This window comes from Chiloscyllium punctatum, chromosome 11 (genome assembly GCF_047496795.1).
Source record: "Chiloscyllium punctatum isolate Juve2018m chromosome 11, sChiPun1.3, whole genome shotgun sequence".
NCBI lineage: Eukaryota > Metazoa > Chordata > Chondrichthyes > Orectolobiformes > Hemiscylliidae > Chiloscyllium > Chiloscyllium punctatum.
In genome coordinates, this window is record NC_092749.1 from 30,017,075 (window position 1) to 30,032,045 (window position 14,971).

Below are 14,971 nucleotides of genomic sequence, written 5' to 3' on the forward strand. Positions count from 1 at the left end.
TCCCATTCCTGGCAACATATTGGTGAATCTATCCTGTAGGATTTCTGGCTTTAGTGGGTTTTTTTTCCCGTAATATTGTGCCCAAAACTGCACATGATATTTTGACTGTGGCTAACCACTGTCTTGTTCAACTTTTATGATTACTGTTTGACTGTTATTGAAACCCAAACTGCTATTGGCACGTTCATTGGCCTTATTTTTCTGTGCTCACTTTTAAAGAATTGCATAATGACCCAAGACAGTGTGTTCCCTGACCTTTATCTGCATTCCTCTCAAACGTTATTGACTCTTTTGCCAACTTGTGGATCAAATATAAAATAGGATGGGTCTGATCAAATGTAACTCACAAATAATCCTTGGAAACCCTTAGTCCTGGTTGATAGTGACATTCAATACACCGATTTGGGACAGGTCTCAAAAGTTAAAGTATATCTGCTTACCAGTTCCTAATATAAGCAGAATTGTGGAGGAAAGCTCACCTCATTTTGATCGTGGAAAGAATAACATTGAAATTGCATTCCGGATAGAATTCCCTTGGACTTTGTTACAAACCTGGTGCACCACACAACAGACCATTTTTATAAGACATGGCAGCCCTACTTTAGTTATTTGAATATCGATTTGTCAGTTATCTTAACTAGGGCATTTGTTTAACCAGGATGGTTAGATTTGTCAAGCCCTGCGCCCTGGAGGGATTCTCCTGAGTGTATATATACAATGCTCCCATTCCTTTGTTTGGGAGCTTTCTGCTGAGCATAGCTGTTCTGTATTTTGTGGGGTTTTTTTTTACTTTTCTTTCTTTTTGTTGCTTTGCACAGTGTTAGAGTTTGTTTTGTATTATAGGATAGGTTAGTAGTTCGTAGACAGTAGTTGTATTGTAACTTGGATTTTTTTCTTTTTATTATACTGATATTTGTTATTGATTGTTTTTCAATAATTTTATAAATTCGTAAAGTTTAAACAAATTGCTAATAAATATATTTACAAAACAAAACTGCATTCAGAACTCATCCAACTTAGTTTCTCACCTTCAAGATGATGATGGATTAATGTTAAATTGCCCAAGTTCCCATTTCAGCTTGATCGATCTCTCAGAAGAAAGTACTCTTAGTTCTATTTGTGAAGGTGGGCTGTTATGTAGGGATGATGAAAGCCATCTTTTAAAACAAAGGTTTAAAGACAGTTTGAAAACTTCTAAAGAATTTTCAGAAACTGAAACTGTCACTACTTTTCCAGTAAAGTAGGATATGCATTTATGATTTGGTCTCATTCCTAATAACTGGATGTATGCATGTTTTCCTGTGCAGGTGGTGAAACTTCTGAGCAACAAGAGGTCACAAGCTGTTGGAATTTTAATGTCGAGTCTTCACTTGGAAATGAAGGATATCCAGAACGGTAAGCTTGTTCAGCCATTGTAGGTAAATTCCACAAAAAGTTATTTGTCACTATTTTCCAAAATCTATTCACAGCTGCTCACAATGTATTATGATGTTTAGCTGATCTCAGTAAGGTACTTTGAAGGTAAGTGGATGCGTGATAAGCAGGTATGGAATAAATGTCAACTTACATTCAAGTAATGAATGCACATACACGATCAGCCTCAACAGTAGTAACTTGAATTGATACTTCTGTCATTCATAATTTACCCTCTGAACAGTAAGCATGTAACATGGTTTGTACTGTAAATCCTAAATGAAAGGGTTGAGTTTCAGTGCTCAAAATGAATTGCATGTGGATTTAAAATTACCATTTACGAAGTTGTTAGAGAAAAAGGCGATGCAGGTGTCTTGAACGTGAGTTTGAATATATTTCATAAGGTTTTCATCACTTCTGAACTGATCGGCAGCTGTTTGATGTATGTTGGGCTAAATTTGGTGAAGTGAACCAAGTGCTACCTTTTTGCATATTGATGTAAACATCATCTTAATCAATGTACAGAGTTTTGCAGCTGCAAAAAGTGATTCCTCACTTTCCCCTGGAGTCATTGAATGGTGGGGAAATGCTCCAGGCTACTTCCTACATCATGAAAGTTTAAGTAATTGCAGCAATTAATGTGCATTACAAACCAAACCACTCCTTCAGCAAGCCACAACTTTGTAGATGGAGAAGTCAAATATACAAATGAAAGAATAATAAATTTTATGTTTGAAAGAAAAGGTCATCCATACCATTGACATTACATTTAAGCTTTACAAATGTTCTGAAACAAGATTGCAGAATATGTTGACCTAACAATATATATTAAATATCTCAATCATTATCACTTGTCTAAGAATACCAATAAAGGAAGCCAGCTGATGTGTTACATAAACAAACTAGTCTCTTGTGAAGTTCTTTGGAAGGGACAGTAAGATACAGCAAGATGCATACAAAATCAAAACTTTGCTCTATTAAAGCATGGAATCTTTTATTTTCCTAGAGTCCCTCTTCTGGTACTTTTGAATGGCAACCTTAAGTGGATAAAGCATACAATGCACTTCTCGATACGTAATATTCTGCCCCTTCTTGGTAAATAGGAAATAGTGTGCTTCAGTGCTTCTGAAAGTATAAATAAAATATTAAGCATAATGTGAGCATTCATTTTCTCCAGTTACACAGTTCTAACCTTAGTTAATTTAACAATGCAGTCAGTCACATTCAGTGAGGTGGAACATGTGCTGCATGTTCAATTCATGAATCAATTTGTAATACAATCTTTTAGCTTAGACAGGGCATGTTTCTTCACAAGTAGGATATCGTCTGATAACAGTTGTGGTCTCATTTCAAACAAAAATAGGAAGTGCTGGTGAAACTCAGCAGGGTTAGCGTCAGTGGACAGAAAATCAGTTGACGTTTAGAGTCCAGTGACCCTTTACCTGTTCTGTTCTAACTCTGTTTTCCTCTCCAGAGATGCTGCTAGACCTGGTGGGTTACTCCAGTACTTTGTTTCTGTTTCAGATCTCTAACATTCTCAGTTGTTTGTTTTACTTTGGTGGTCTGATTTAACTTGTTTTTCAGCTGGGATGGCTCAAAATTGGATTTAAAACTTGCAAATGATGTCTTCAGTGCTTTGAAAAATGCCATGATTCTCAAATCAAAATTGGTGATCCTATTGTGAGAGTGGCTGGATGTCAGAGAGAGTTGTTTGTGTTCCAATAGGGCCATCTCGTTTCACCGTACTTTTAAAGGCAGGAGATAGTGATGTAGCTCAGAATTTCATGTTTTACTCTGCACTTACGTTCATCCAATCTTTCCTTCAGTTCTGCCTTTCCAGTTGTGATTGCACAATGACCATACATTGATTCTGTTTTGTTGCTACTTTGTCAACTAGTGTAAGCAAATTTGGCACTGCATTTATTTATTTAATAAATGTTGATTTACATGTCTACGGATATGTGTACATATATGATATGCAAGATGTATGTAGCCAGAGGCTTGCCTGGAGAAAATGAAGCTGCCAATAATTTGCATTCAGCTAGGCTCTATACATCACTATGGTTTTTTTTTTCAAAAGAACAAAGCTTTTGACATTTTCATTTAGTTCATGGTGAGATCTTTAATGTGTCTTCATGTCCTTGAAGTGCAGATTAATCATATGCTAAACTGCCTATGTTTTTGAAATGACCACAAAGTTGAGGATCTTGTATTGCAAAATTTTGGTGTGTGTGGAGAATTCCATGAAGCACCTCCTTTGATATATACATGCACGTTCACCATTTGGGTTTCTTGAGTTTCTTAGAGTCATGGTCAGAGGTGTACAGTATAGAAACTGACCCTTTTGTCCAATCGTCCTTGCCGACCAGATATCCTAAAGTAATCTAGTCCCAATTGCAAGCACTTAGTGCGTATTCCCCTGAACTCTTCCTCTTCATACACCCATTCAGATGCCTTTTAAGTGTTGTAATTGTACTAGCCTCCACCACTTCCTCTGGCAACTCATTTCATACACTCACCATGCAATGCGTGAAAAGGTTGACCCTCCGATGACTTGCATGGCTAAGACCCAACTTGCTCATCCCAGTTTTCTCAATCATGTGATGGTCAGTGAGCACTGAAGTTCCTTGTCTGTTTGCTTCCTCTGCTGTACTCTTCCTTTTGCTGGAATGCATTGTTTTCCTTGAGTTTACTGATGCACGACAAACACTGGTCAAGTTTTAAAACTGGCTGAGCTTTGTTTAGGCATTAAGTTGTCCTGCTACAGGCAAATGTGTTGTATTTGATATGAATAAGTTCTGACACAATGGACACATTCTGTGGGTAAATCACAACTCTGCGATGATTACTCTTTACTTTGCAGGTGGTTACCACACAAATGAACAATGAATGTTTTTTTTCGCAGGAATTGAACTTGGAGTTTCTGTTCCCAGCATTTACTCCAGTCATCCTACAATCTTAAAGTGATGGTAATCTTGCTGATGCCAATAGCTATGACAGTGTTTTGCATTTCTCAAGTACTTTTCAGCATAGTGGACTAGAGGAATGACCTTTCGATTATTTGATTTTTCCATTCAGCACCTTGTTGATGCACCCAAGCAGTGGTTGGTTGACCCTTACTGAGTGAACATAGGAGTTATATTGATATTTCACAGACACTACCCAGAAAAAAAGACAGATGGCACAACAAAATTAAACTTGCCTTCTGTATATCTTTCGAGGATGTGCCTACAAGTGGCAATGTTGCGGATTTGCAAATTCTTCAAACTGGTCTGGCATGTTGTGCGGGCTGTTGATTTAAAATTTAATTCTTGTGCCTGTCACATGATGAAAATGACCTCAGCAGCATTGAGAACTTCAGTCATCATTTCTTAAGGACGACCGACTGGGGGGGGGGGGGGGAGTAGTGTGGCAAAATGTGTCCCTTCACTTCGTGTAGCAGAGATTGTGCCACAGTTTTGAGGCTTAAATGCTTTCACAGCAACTAGTCTGTTTTATAGTATGCCCGTCAATGTTAGATGTTGATCTGTGTGAATATTTTGCAATAAATCTTAAGCATCTAAAAAGAATTAATAGTGATGTTTGTGAATCACATTTAGTCACAGTCTGAGTTCTGTGAAATAGATTTCTGGGGGTTACCAAACTTTTTAAATCAAAAAAATCCCAAGTGCTAGTCATATATTGCGGCGCCAGCACTGGCGCCAAGAGGTACTTGGTATTTCTTGTACTGGCAGATGTATTTCAGTTAAGTCATAGACTGAAGTCTGAAAACAATGATATGGTCGTTTTCCCCAGTCAAGTACTCGAGTCAGTTTGAGTCAATAATGAGAACCAAATGAATAAAGGAGTCAAGCTAACATCTGTGGGTCTGCTACATATGACACACGTTCACTGCAAGGCTTGCATGATGTGCAATTATATTAACAATGACTTGACATGAAAATCTGTAACTTTTGCTGCTTAACGTACTGCATGCTATTACGCAGCCGTACACGGAAGCATCAGAAACTTTTATACACCCAGCATGTGTTGAAATTTTCAAACCCTTTCAAGTTCTGATGAACAAATGATGAATGGATTTTGTGCCCTTTTCAATCTAGTGTTTGTTGTTTGGAGTAATCCTACTCTGGCATCATGCTAGAGCAGTAAACCAAGCTGAGGTCATGTATCTTGTGGCTTGACAGACCTGTAAAACAGGGTCAAAAGTAGTCAACTTTAGTTGTTTCAAACTTTGGGATCTATTCTGTTGCACCTCATCTCCCCCAACACCCTCCCAAAATAAACCTGTTAAAAATCCAGTTGTATTATATGCACTTTTGCCATTTGATGTTTGAATGCACGCAGCTCCTGAGCACTGTTTCAGGATGAATAGAGAGACTAATCCTAATGACCACTGTTCATCCATAGTACCATCTTAACACCGTATTCTGTCTCATTCTTTCCTACTCATTTTTCAAAGTGTATCGACTGGAATTGGATCAAGGAAGTTTTAATGGCACACAATGCATCTTGAGTGTGCCAGAGCAACTGCAGTTAAGTACTTTTTTATATATAAAAGAGCTAACGTTCATTATAAATTGTGCTGTTGGACCTGCCAAAAACTTCCTTCTCCTCTTTTATCTCTTCTCTCGATTAAAGCAGGGGCTTATTAGAACAAAGTTCACCTTTATCTTTGGTCAAACTTATGTAGTTCAGATAGAACTCAGTAAAGACTTTGCAAAGGAGATCAGACCTGAGACATGAAGGGCTGCCAAAAGATAAGGACTGTCAAATTGCCTGGCGAATAAATCTTAAACCTTTCTCTTAGACTTTGTATTAATTCTAATTAGAAATTTAAAATTCTGGTTCCACTTAGTTCAAAGGATGCCACTTAATTTACAGTATAAAATGGAATGTGAAAGAACAATCTGCAAAATGGATAAGATATTAGTGTTGACAGCAAAATAGTTCTTGAGGATATAGTCTGTTCTGGAGCAAGGTGTTTGCTACCTTTTTAGAGATGTTAACCAGCTAAGTATTTTGTAAGTTTGCGATAATCAGTGGCATTGTCTCATTATATAATGTAGGTAAAAACAAGGACTGCAGATGCTGGAAACCAGATTCTAGATTAGAGTGGTGCTGGAAAAGCACAGCAGGTCAGGCAGCATCCAAGGAGCAGGAAAATCGACGTTTCGGGCAAAAGCCCTTCATCAGGAATACAGGCAGAGTGCCTGCAGGGTGGAGAGATAAATGAGAGGAGGATGGGGAGAAAGTAGCATAGAGTACAGTAGGGGGATGGGGGTGGAGGTGATTGTTACCTTCCCCCACCTTCCTCCCTGACCAAAGATAACAATGGGTGAATGGGGGTGGGGATGAAGGTGATAGGTCAGAGAGGAGGGTGGAGTGGATAGGTGGAAAGGAAGATAGGCAGGTCGGACAAGTCATGGGGACAGTGCTGAGCTGGAAGTTTGGAATTTTGGTGAGGTGGGGGAAGGCGAAAAGAGGAAACTGTTGAAGTCCACATTGATGAAGTGTTGATGATGATGGGTTGAAGTGTTTCGAGGCAGAAGATGAGGCGGAAGATGAGGGAGCGGCGGTGAAGGAGGCCCAGGACTTCCATGTCCTCGGCTGAGTGGGAGGGGGAGTTGAAATGTTGGGCCACAGGGCGGTGTGGTTGATAGGTGTGGGTGTCCCGGAGATGTTCCCTAAAGCGCTCTGCTACGAGGCGTCCAGTGTCCCCAGTGTAGGGGAGACTGCATCGGGAGTAACGGATACAATAAATTATATTGGTGGATGTACAGGTAAAACTTTGGATGTGGAAGGCTCCTTTGGGGCCTTGGATGGAGGTGAGGGAGGAGGTTTGGGCGCAGGTTTTGCCATTCCTGTGGTGGCAGGGGAAGGTGCCAGGACGGGAGGGTGGGTTGTTTGGGGCATGAGTTAATCCTGTAATTGTACAAAACCAATGACAACATGGCCAAGTAATAACAGCATATAATTTACATTCTCCAGTGTAAATCTAGAAATTTCTAGAGATGTATGTGAAGAGGACCAAAATATAACTTTAAAATGATGACTGGTTTAAGTCTGAATGCCCTCGCTGGATTATGAGTCCACTTCATCTGTAGACCAGCCTTTCACAATTCCTGGTTATAAAATGCAACAGAGGTTTGATTAATGCTGAAAAAGAGCCTAACATTTTCATATTTGTCCAAAATTGCCTTTCCTTTGCTTTTGTGAAGGGCTTAGAAATGCTTTTCTGAGGGGTCAAATTAGCATGTTTCCAGACTCTGGAAAGGTTCACTGAATACTTCTATCATTATGGCTGAAATCAACTCTGACATTCCTGTATTAGTGTTCAGTTCAAGTATTTGCATGTAAATTCATTGCCCCAATGTTTATCTATAAATTCAAGTTGCCATTTTTCATATCATTTATCCAGTGTGTTTAACTGATTTCCACAATTAATCAGTCTGTGAATTCTTGCTGACAAACTATGCGTAGTCCCTTTCATAACTTTGGCATATTTAATTGGCTGAACTGCCTTGATCAATTTTTTGAAATGTGATCACTGTTCTAGCGTAAATAAATACAGCCAATTTACACATAACAAGATCCCATAAACAGGAATGAAATAAAATCCTAATTTAACTATTTTAATGTATTGGTGATTCATAATATTAGTTGCGGCACCCTATTTAAGCTCACCTCTGATGGGATGTCAGTTCAAAGGGGATTCAACAGAGCGACAGCATCTTCAGTTATGCAGCACTCCCTCAGCACACCGTGGCATGCGAGGGCAGATCAGAAGTGGGTTTGAACCTAAGTCTTTTGATAAAAGGTCAAGAATGCAGCCACCAATCCACAGCTAACGTTTGAAGAAATTATGCCAAAACCATTGAATAAAACTAAAGCTGAACATAAGAGGCTGCTTATGGGGTCAGTAATTCCAAAGTAGCCACCTAATCTGGAAGGTTGAATGCTTGTTCTACTGTGAAAGTCATCCACTAAACCCTGTTTTCGATGGCTGTGTTAGCATGGTTAGTACCAGATAGCTATTATTCCATACTTAATAGGTAACTGCTGCAGGCTTTCAACAGATGATCTCAAGTACCAAAACACTAGAATCAATTTCCAACAAGTTCTTCAAGGTGTGCAGATTCTAAATTCAGTTAGGTCTAAGGGATGTCAATGGGCTGAACAATGTTAATCATTTGTCTTATGACGGAGTGTTAGCCATTCTCTGCATTCCTGCACATATTAAAAAAAAAGTGTTCAGAAACAGGAGTGTATATGGGATGCAGTGTGAAACTATTACAAATTTGGTTGTGTTTAATCGTGAATAATAAGCCAACAATACCAACATAGCAGTGTGTTAAAGGAGGAAGAGATCAGCAATCTACAGACAGCCTTTGCTAATCCTTCTCGAGCACAGACTGTCATGGAGCAATTCTTGCACTCACAGGGGAATTCTTGTTGGATGTAATAATGAAAAACACATTTGTATTCAACTTCCAAGTTAACCACACAGACGTATTTTAATTGTGTATATATTGGAAGGGCTTTGCAAGGCGGCATGAAGGACTTGAAGTGAACTATTTTAACCCTCTCTAAGTCTGTTTATGCTGAAAAATATTTCTGATTCCTTTTTAATGCATTTATTCACCCAACCTTGTGAATCTACAACTTGTGCAAACAACATTTCAGCACCAGTGGGTTTATTTCTTTTTGCCCAACTTAATTGTGAGCAATGGAAAGGGTTCCATTTTGGTTAATTGGTTTTTGGAGCTGATTGTGCCACATTTCTGACTGGCAGAAAGAGCTTTCTCTCCTCTCTCTTTTATTCATTGTCTTCCCCCCCCCCAGCCACGGTAACTTCAAGAAATATTGAAAATTGGACATCATGGGATGGATTCACGTCTTAATAATGACTAGGTTTTAAACTTGCAATGGAGTCAGGAGAGCCACTGAAACACTATTGTATACAAAAATGAAGCTTACATTTGAAAAGTGGAAGGGGAAGAAAATTCTGTTCTCTTCAGCACTGTTACTGATTTGATTTGCCCAATGTATATGCAGATTAAAGCCACCCATAATTATTTGTATCTTAATGCTTGCAGCTCTAATTTTCTGTTTACTGCCTCCTTCAATATTACCACTACAATTTGGGGGTATAACTCCAACTTTTTTTCTGCCTCTTCAGTGCTTCTAAGTTCTGCTTGTAAAGATTCCACTTGAATGGAGCTAATATCATCCTCACTGTTGTGTTAATATCCTCTTTAACTGACCGTGCTACTGCTCTCCTTTTTTATTCTTTTTGCCTCTTTCCTAAAAATTTAATACTCCTGGGGATTCAATTCCCATTCCTGCTCACTCTGCAAACATATCTCTGTAATCCTAACTATATTCATAGTGCAGTTGGTTACTGATCTTGTTGGGCTTGCATTGTAAATCAGTACGAATCAGATATACTTTGCCTTCCTTGTGAATCACCAGCGCTTTGTTTCCCTTGTAGTTTGGTGTCAAATTTTAAAATGGGATTTATTGTCACATGAGTGCAGTGAAAAGTGTATAAAGCACTTATGGTGCTATTTTAGTTACAAAATCTTAGGAGTAAATTAGAAAAGTTAAGAAACTATATGTACAGCATTACAGTCCTTCAAGCAGACCACACCAGCCTGTGCCTCCAGCGTGCACCAGGCCTCACCTCTAGTCCACATTGAACTCAACCTGGGACTACTTGCTCTTGCCCCACCTGCTCGTTTTCTCCACTGCCTGTGCTCTCAGGGGAGCAAGGAGCACAGTCTCCACATCTCTAATAATCTGGATGCCTGGGATAACATAGAACAGTAAACGATCTGGTAAATCTAGTTCAAATCTCACAATGACAGCTAGTGGAATTTAAATTGAATCAATAAATGTTAGTCTTAGTAATGGTGCCACAAAACTTAAGATTATGATAATTTGTTGTAAAATCCCATCTGGTTCACTCATGTCCTTTTAAAGAAGGAAATCTTGGCGTGCTTACTCACTCTGGCCTAGATGTAACTTCAGACTCATAGCAATGTGATTGAGTTGTAACTCCCCCACTCACACACCCCGCAAGTGTCCTCGCAAGCCATTCTGTTTTTCGGGCAGTTGAAGATGGGCAACAAATATTGATCTTGCCAATACTCTCATCCCATGAAATAATCAAGATTTTGTTTTTGCTTGACCATCCCTGTAAATGGAACTTGCTGTAGGTACTGTGTAATTATAAGTTCTTCTCCTGGTCAGTGGACTTTGCCACTGCTCATCTGGTAAAAATGCTATACAGTCCTTGTTGGAATGGATGGTTCGACTAGACTGGAGAAGTACCTTTTTTTGAACAAAGACGATAATAATCTATGGAATTGAGAAAAGGCAATTATAGACAAATGTATACCCAGGTTTCCTATCCCTATTAGGTTTTCCTTTGGGAGTTGTTATTACATACTCTTTCCATAAAGGAGAGAAATTATTAATTGCTTTATACAGTAGAGTATTTTCTGTTTGTGTGATTACTGTTTCACAGTTGCATTGGAATCCTTGCCCTTTGCAGTGACTTGCACAGGTTTCCAGACCTTAAGGCTGCTGTAACTACTGGTATAATTTTCATCTTTAAAATGAGTGAAACTTTTTTTTTCCTCTCACATTTTGTTGATCGTCACCATCATTGTCACAATTTGCCAGAAAATGACCTGGAACGCCTATATCAATTCAGCCATAGCAAGCCGAAGGTACACTGCCAAGACTAGCTCATCTAATCCATCCAAATTTCTTCACCCCAAAGTTCAAGGTTGGAAACGGGACAAATGGCTTATTTGGTATGGCTCTGCCCATCCAGTACTTGAAGCTGGATATTATTTAGAACACTGTGGTTTTCTTGATTAGTATCATTTTATATCTGCATTTTGAGTTATAATCAACTCCTTTCAGCACTGCTTGAAATTTATCAATGCACTGCAGCAACTCTAAGAGTCACTTAAACTGCATTTCCCTCTCTTGTGATCTCTGCCGCCAGTGCCTTGAGTGCATGATTCAGACTTGGATGATATATGGCTGCTCTATAAGTACCGCTGAGCCTTGGGAGTGTTGTTGGCATAAAAAAAAGTGGAATCTTGCCATTGTTATGAACATCCAGCAAATTTTTAAAAAATAAGTAATTGCAAATCTTGTCAATCGATAGGAGCTTGTAGTGTTGCTGAACTTTACAACTATGCCTTGTGCAATACCTTTCCAAATTTTTGAAGAGGAAGTGTTCAAGACTCATTGACGTTTTGAGAGTGGGGTGAAGGTGGAGTGTAATCACCTTTGACTGCATTGTGAGCAAACAATGCATCATTGGGTCCACAGTAATTGGTCTGGGCTACATCAAGGATCATGACACCACAGTCATAGAATCTCTACAGTGTGGAAGTAGGCCATTCAGCCCAAAGAGTGTCACACCCAGAGCCGTCCCCACCACCATAACCCTGCATTTCCCATAGCTAACCCACCTAGCCTGCACATTTCTGGACATTATGGGCAATTTAACATGGCCAATCCACCTAATCTGCACATCTTTGGTCTGTGGGAAGAAACCAGTGCACCTGCAGGAAACCCATACAGAAGTGGAGAGAATGTGCAAACTCCACACATGTGGTCACCCAAGGCTAGCATTGAACCTGCAACCCTGCCACTGTGAGGCAGCATTGCTAACCACTGATCCACCAAACCAGTGTATTAATGTACATAAAATTGATGCTAATTTCTCATGGTTCAGATCACAAAAGTTTTACTTTACAAAAACTAACAATGTGTACATTGTGATATAAATAACATCACCACCTTCGTGGTCTTGTGGCTGTAATCTAGGTCCTCTCACTCTCTCCCCTCCCCAGCAAAACTACTTAAATTCCACATGTGGTTTTACAAAAAAAAAAGAGGGTCCATGCCACACTAATAATAAAGCAAATCCTACCATACAGTAGTACACTTGAAATAAATGATGGTTCAGTGGTTGTAGCAGTTTCTGTGTCCCATGGTGCGTGTTGATGTGAGGCCCCATGTTTGGCTGGGGCCCCAGTAGGCCAGTGTATTAATCTACCTTTGGTTTTCCTGGTTGAAAGAATGTTGGATGTTACTGTAACTGATATGATATTTAATCTGTCTGTGTCTCTGTTTTATTTTTTGATGGGTGGTTTGTCTCTCCAATGGCACTGCAGGCTTAGGATAAATGTGACAGCTGCTGGCAATAGTTTTGGCATAATGATGAGTTGAAGCTCCAGGAATCTTGAAGCATGATTTATGTAGTTCTAGACTCTTGGAAGAACTCTGATCATTGTTGAACTGGCTCCTTAAGTCTGATTCAAAGTCTATTTTCAAATGAGTTAAAGTTAGAATGGAAAACAGTGCATCACTATTTTTCGTTGCGGTGATCTTTAGTTACTTTTGTATGACACTTACTTATTCTTAGCTCACTTGTTATTTTTAGCTCAGACTATATCACCTGTAAGAATGTTGATTTTATAACACAAATTTCTATAATGCAGTTTTTATTGACCCTGTGAGCAGCTGACCCTGGTATCTCGTAAATGTCAAGCTTTATTGTATAGCATTTTGTAAAACGTAAATGTGCTATCAACTCTGCATTAAATGTTTGTCTCCTGACGATTTATAATATTTCACTTTTGCTTTTTTGTTTTTTTCACTCTTCAATATGTCTCCATGTAACTAATCTTGAGGTTACGCAATCTCCTCAACACGTCCTTAAGTAAATGTTCATTTTTAAAAATTCTTCATGGTTATCTTTACTTTCTTGCTCTGCTGCTACTGTCTTGCCATCTACTTTGGTATTAATTCATCAGTACCAAGATCTCAGTTGGATCACATCATAATCGCTTCTGTTTTAATGAAACTTCAGTCTCTGCAGTCTGATACCCTGATCCTTGGTAATGTCTGAAGTGAACTTTTACTTTTTTCTTTTTTTTTAAAATCTGTCTGATGTGTAAGTTATCCAAAGTATAACTGCTGCCTCTTTCATGTTTTGTATCTCTTTAAAAGTATTTTGTTGTTCCAGTATCTTATGTAACTGAAATGTTTCATGATTGTCTTTATTGTGCTGTTGTCTTCAATGACCTTTGTATCGGCAGACCATTGCCCTTCTACTCCATTTATAATCTTTCCACTTGAGTTACTACTTTTCTTCTCCTTGAACTGTACTTGCTATCTGCCTACCCCATCTCTGCCTACCCCATCTCTTTTGAATGTCACAAGCCTACCTATAATTTGCTTTAATGTATTGTAAATAAAAGTAGTACAGATACAGGTCCCTATGAACATTTCTAGTCTCTTCTTCGTGAAAAACATCTTTTGCTTTTGTATGCTAGTTTTTGACTTCAAATTTCTCTATCCATGCGTCCACATTCTCTCTCGCTTTCTTGTTTTTCCCTCCTGTATATTATCATCTTTTTCCAAATGTTTCTGTGGTATCTTAAACATTAAATGTGGTTCATTACTTTAGGCTGTTATATCTTCAACCAATGTTGTGCTGTTCATTAAACCTTTGAAATCTATGCCAACCTGTCCAAGTGCTTTGTAAATCGATCCTACATTATTCACTCAAGTGTCAAGAATGTCAATTGACTTGTGGTTTTGTGGTATTTCACTGTCATTTTTAAAAAAAATGTCACTTTTTGTTACCATTTATTCTTCAACACAACCTTCCTGCTCTATGGTACTTTGAAGAAAATAACTAAAAGTTTTGCTTCACCTTCATTCATTTGGCATTAGTTTGGACTCTTGGTCATCAACTGTAAAATGACTTGCTGACTTAAAGTGGAGCACTATTTAATTGAGTTCCTCTTGCCAACTAGTTCTTTTAATTCATCTAGTGCTTTTCCTGTGCCACCTTATCATTATTCAACATAAATGCTTTCTTTTTGAAGAAAATTTTATTTCTGTTTTTAAGTTGTTGTTACTCCATCTTTTCTCAATTTTGCCCTTTGTACCAATTTAAACAGTCATTTGAAATTGATTAGACCAGATTTGTTGAGGATGGGCAAGTCTGAAAATCCATTAAGATTTTATCACTAACACCCTCCAGCAATGGTACTTATTTTTGGATAGGAGGTAGTGAGGGAAGATAAATTTCAAACTGTTGAAAGCACATTGCGATACACTTAGTGCCCTAGCAAAAAAAAAAGCAACATTGGTTTTTGTCTATGACCTCTAGATTTTCAAAAAGGAGCTGTTTTGTAGGTAACCAATACACCCCCAGAGAATAGCTTGATAGCTGTAGTGATGGAAGACTGAAGTTTTCACTCTTAAAGCAAAGGATCAATTCCTTTGTTTGACAGCAGGAAACTGTGACATCAGTCAGTAGATGAGGTTTTAACCATTGCTGCTTTACTTCAAGTCATTAACTCTCAGATGTGTAATGCATGTCGTCCTGTCTGATGAGTACATTGTTTAGTTTTACTGAACCTCCCTAATTTTATGCTCATTCCTTTTGAAACAAAGGCCAACATTCCATTTGCCTTCCCTGTTATCTCTTAAACTTGGATGTTAGCTTTTTGTGATT

The 14,971-nt window shown here is 38.6% G+C and overlaps 1 protein-coding gene across 2 annotated transcripts in view; it reads left to right on the forward strand.

The window, feature by feature from the left end:
- The window catches only part of fmn2b (formin 2b), a 482,131-nt gene that overhangs the window by 233,016 nt on the left and 234,144 nt on the right, over positions 1-14,971 (forward strand). For both annotated transcript variants that reach the window (XM_072580571.1, XM_072580572.1), the window contains one exon: positions 1,308-1,395. In XM_072580571.1, coding sequence (XP_072436672.1) covers positions 1,308-1,395 — 88 coding nt within the window. The remainder of the gene's footprint in view (positions 1-1,307; positions 1,396-14,971) is intronic.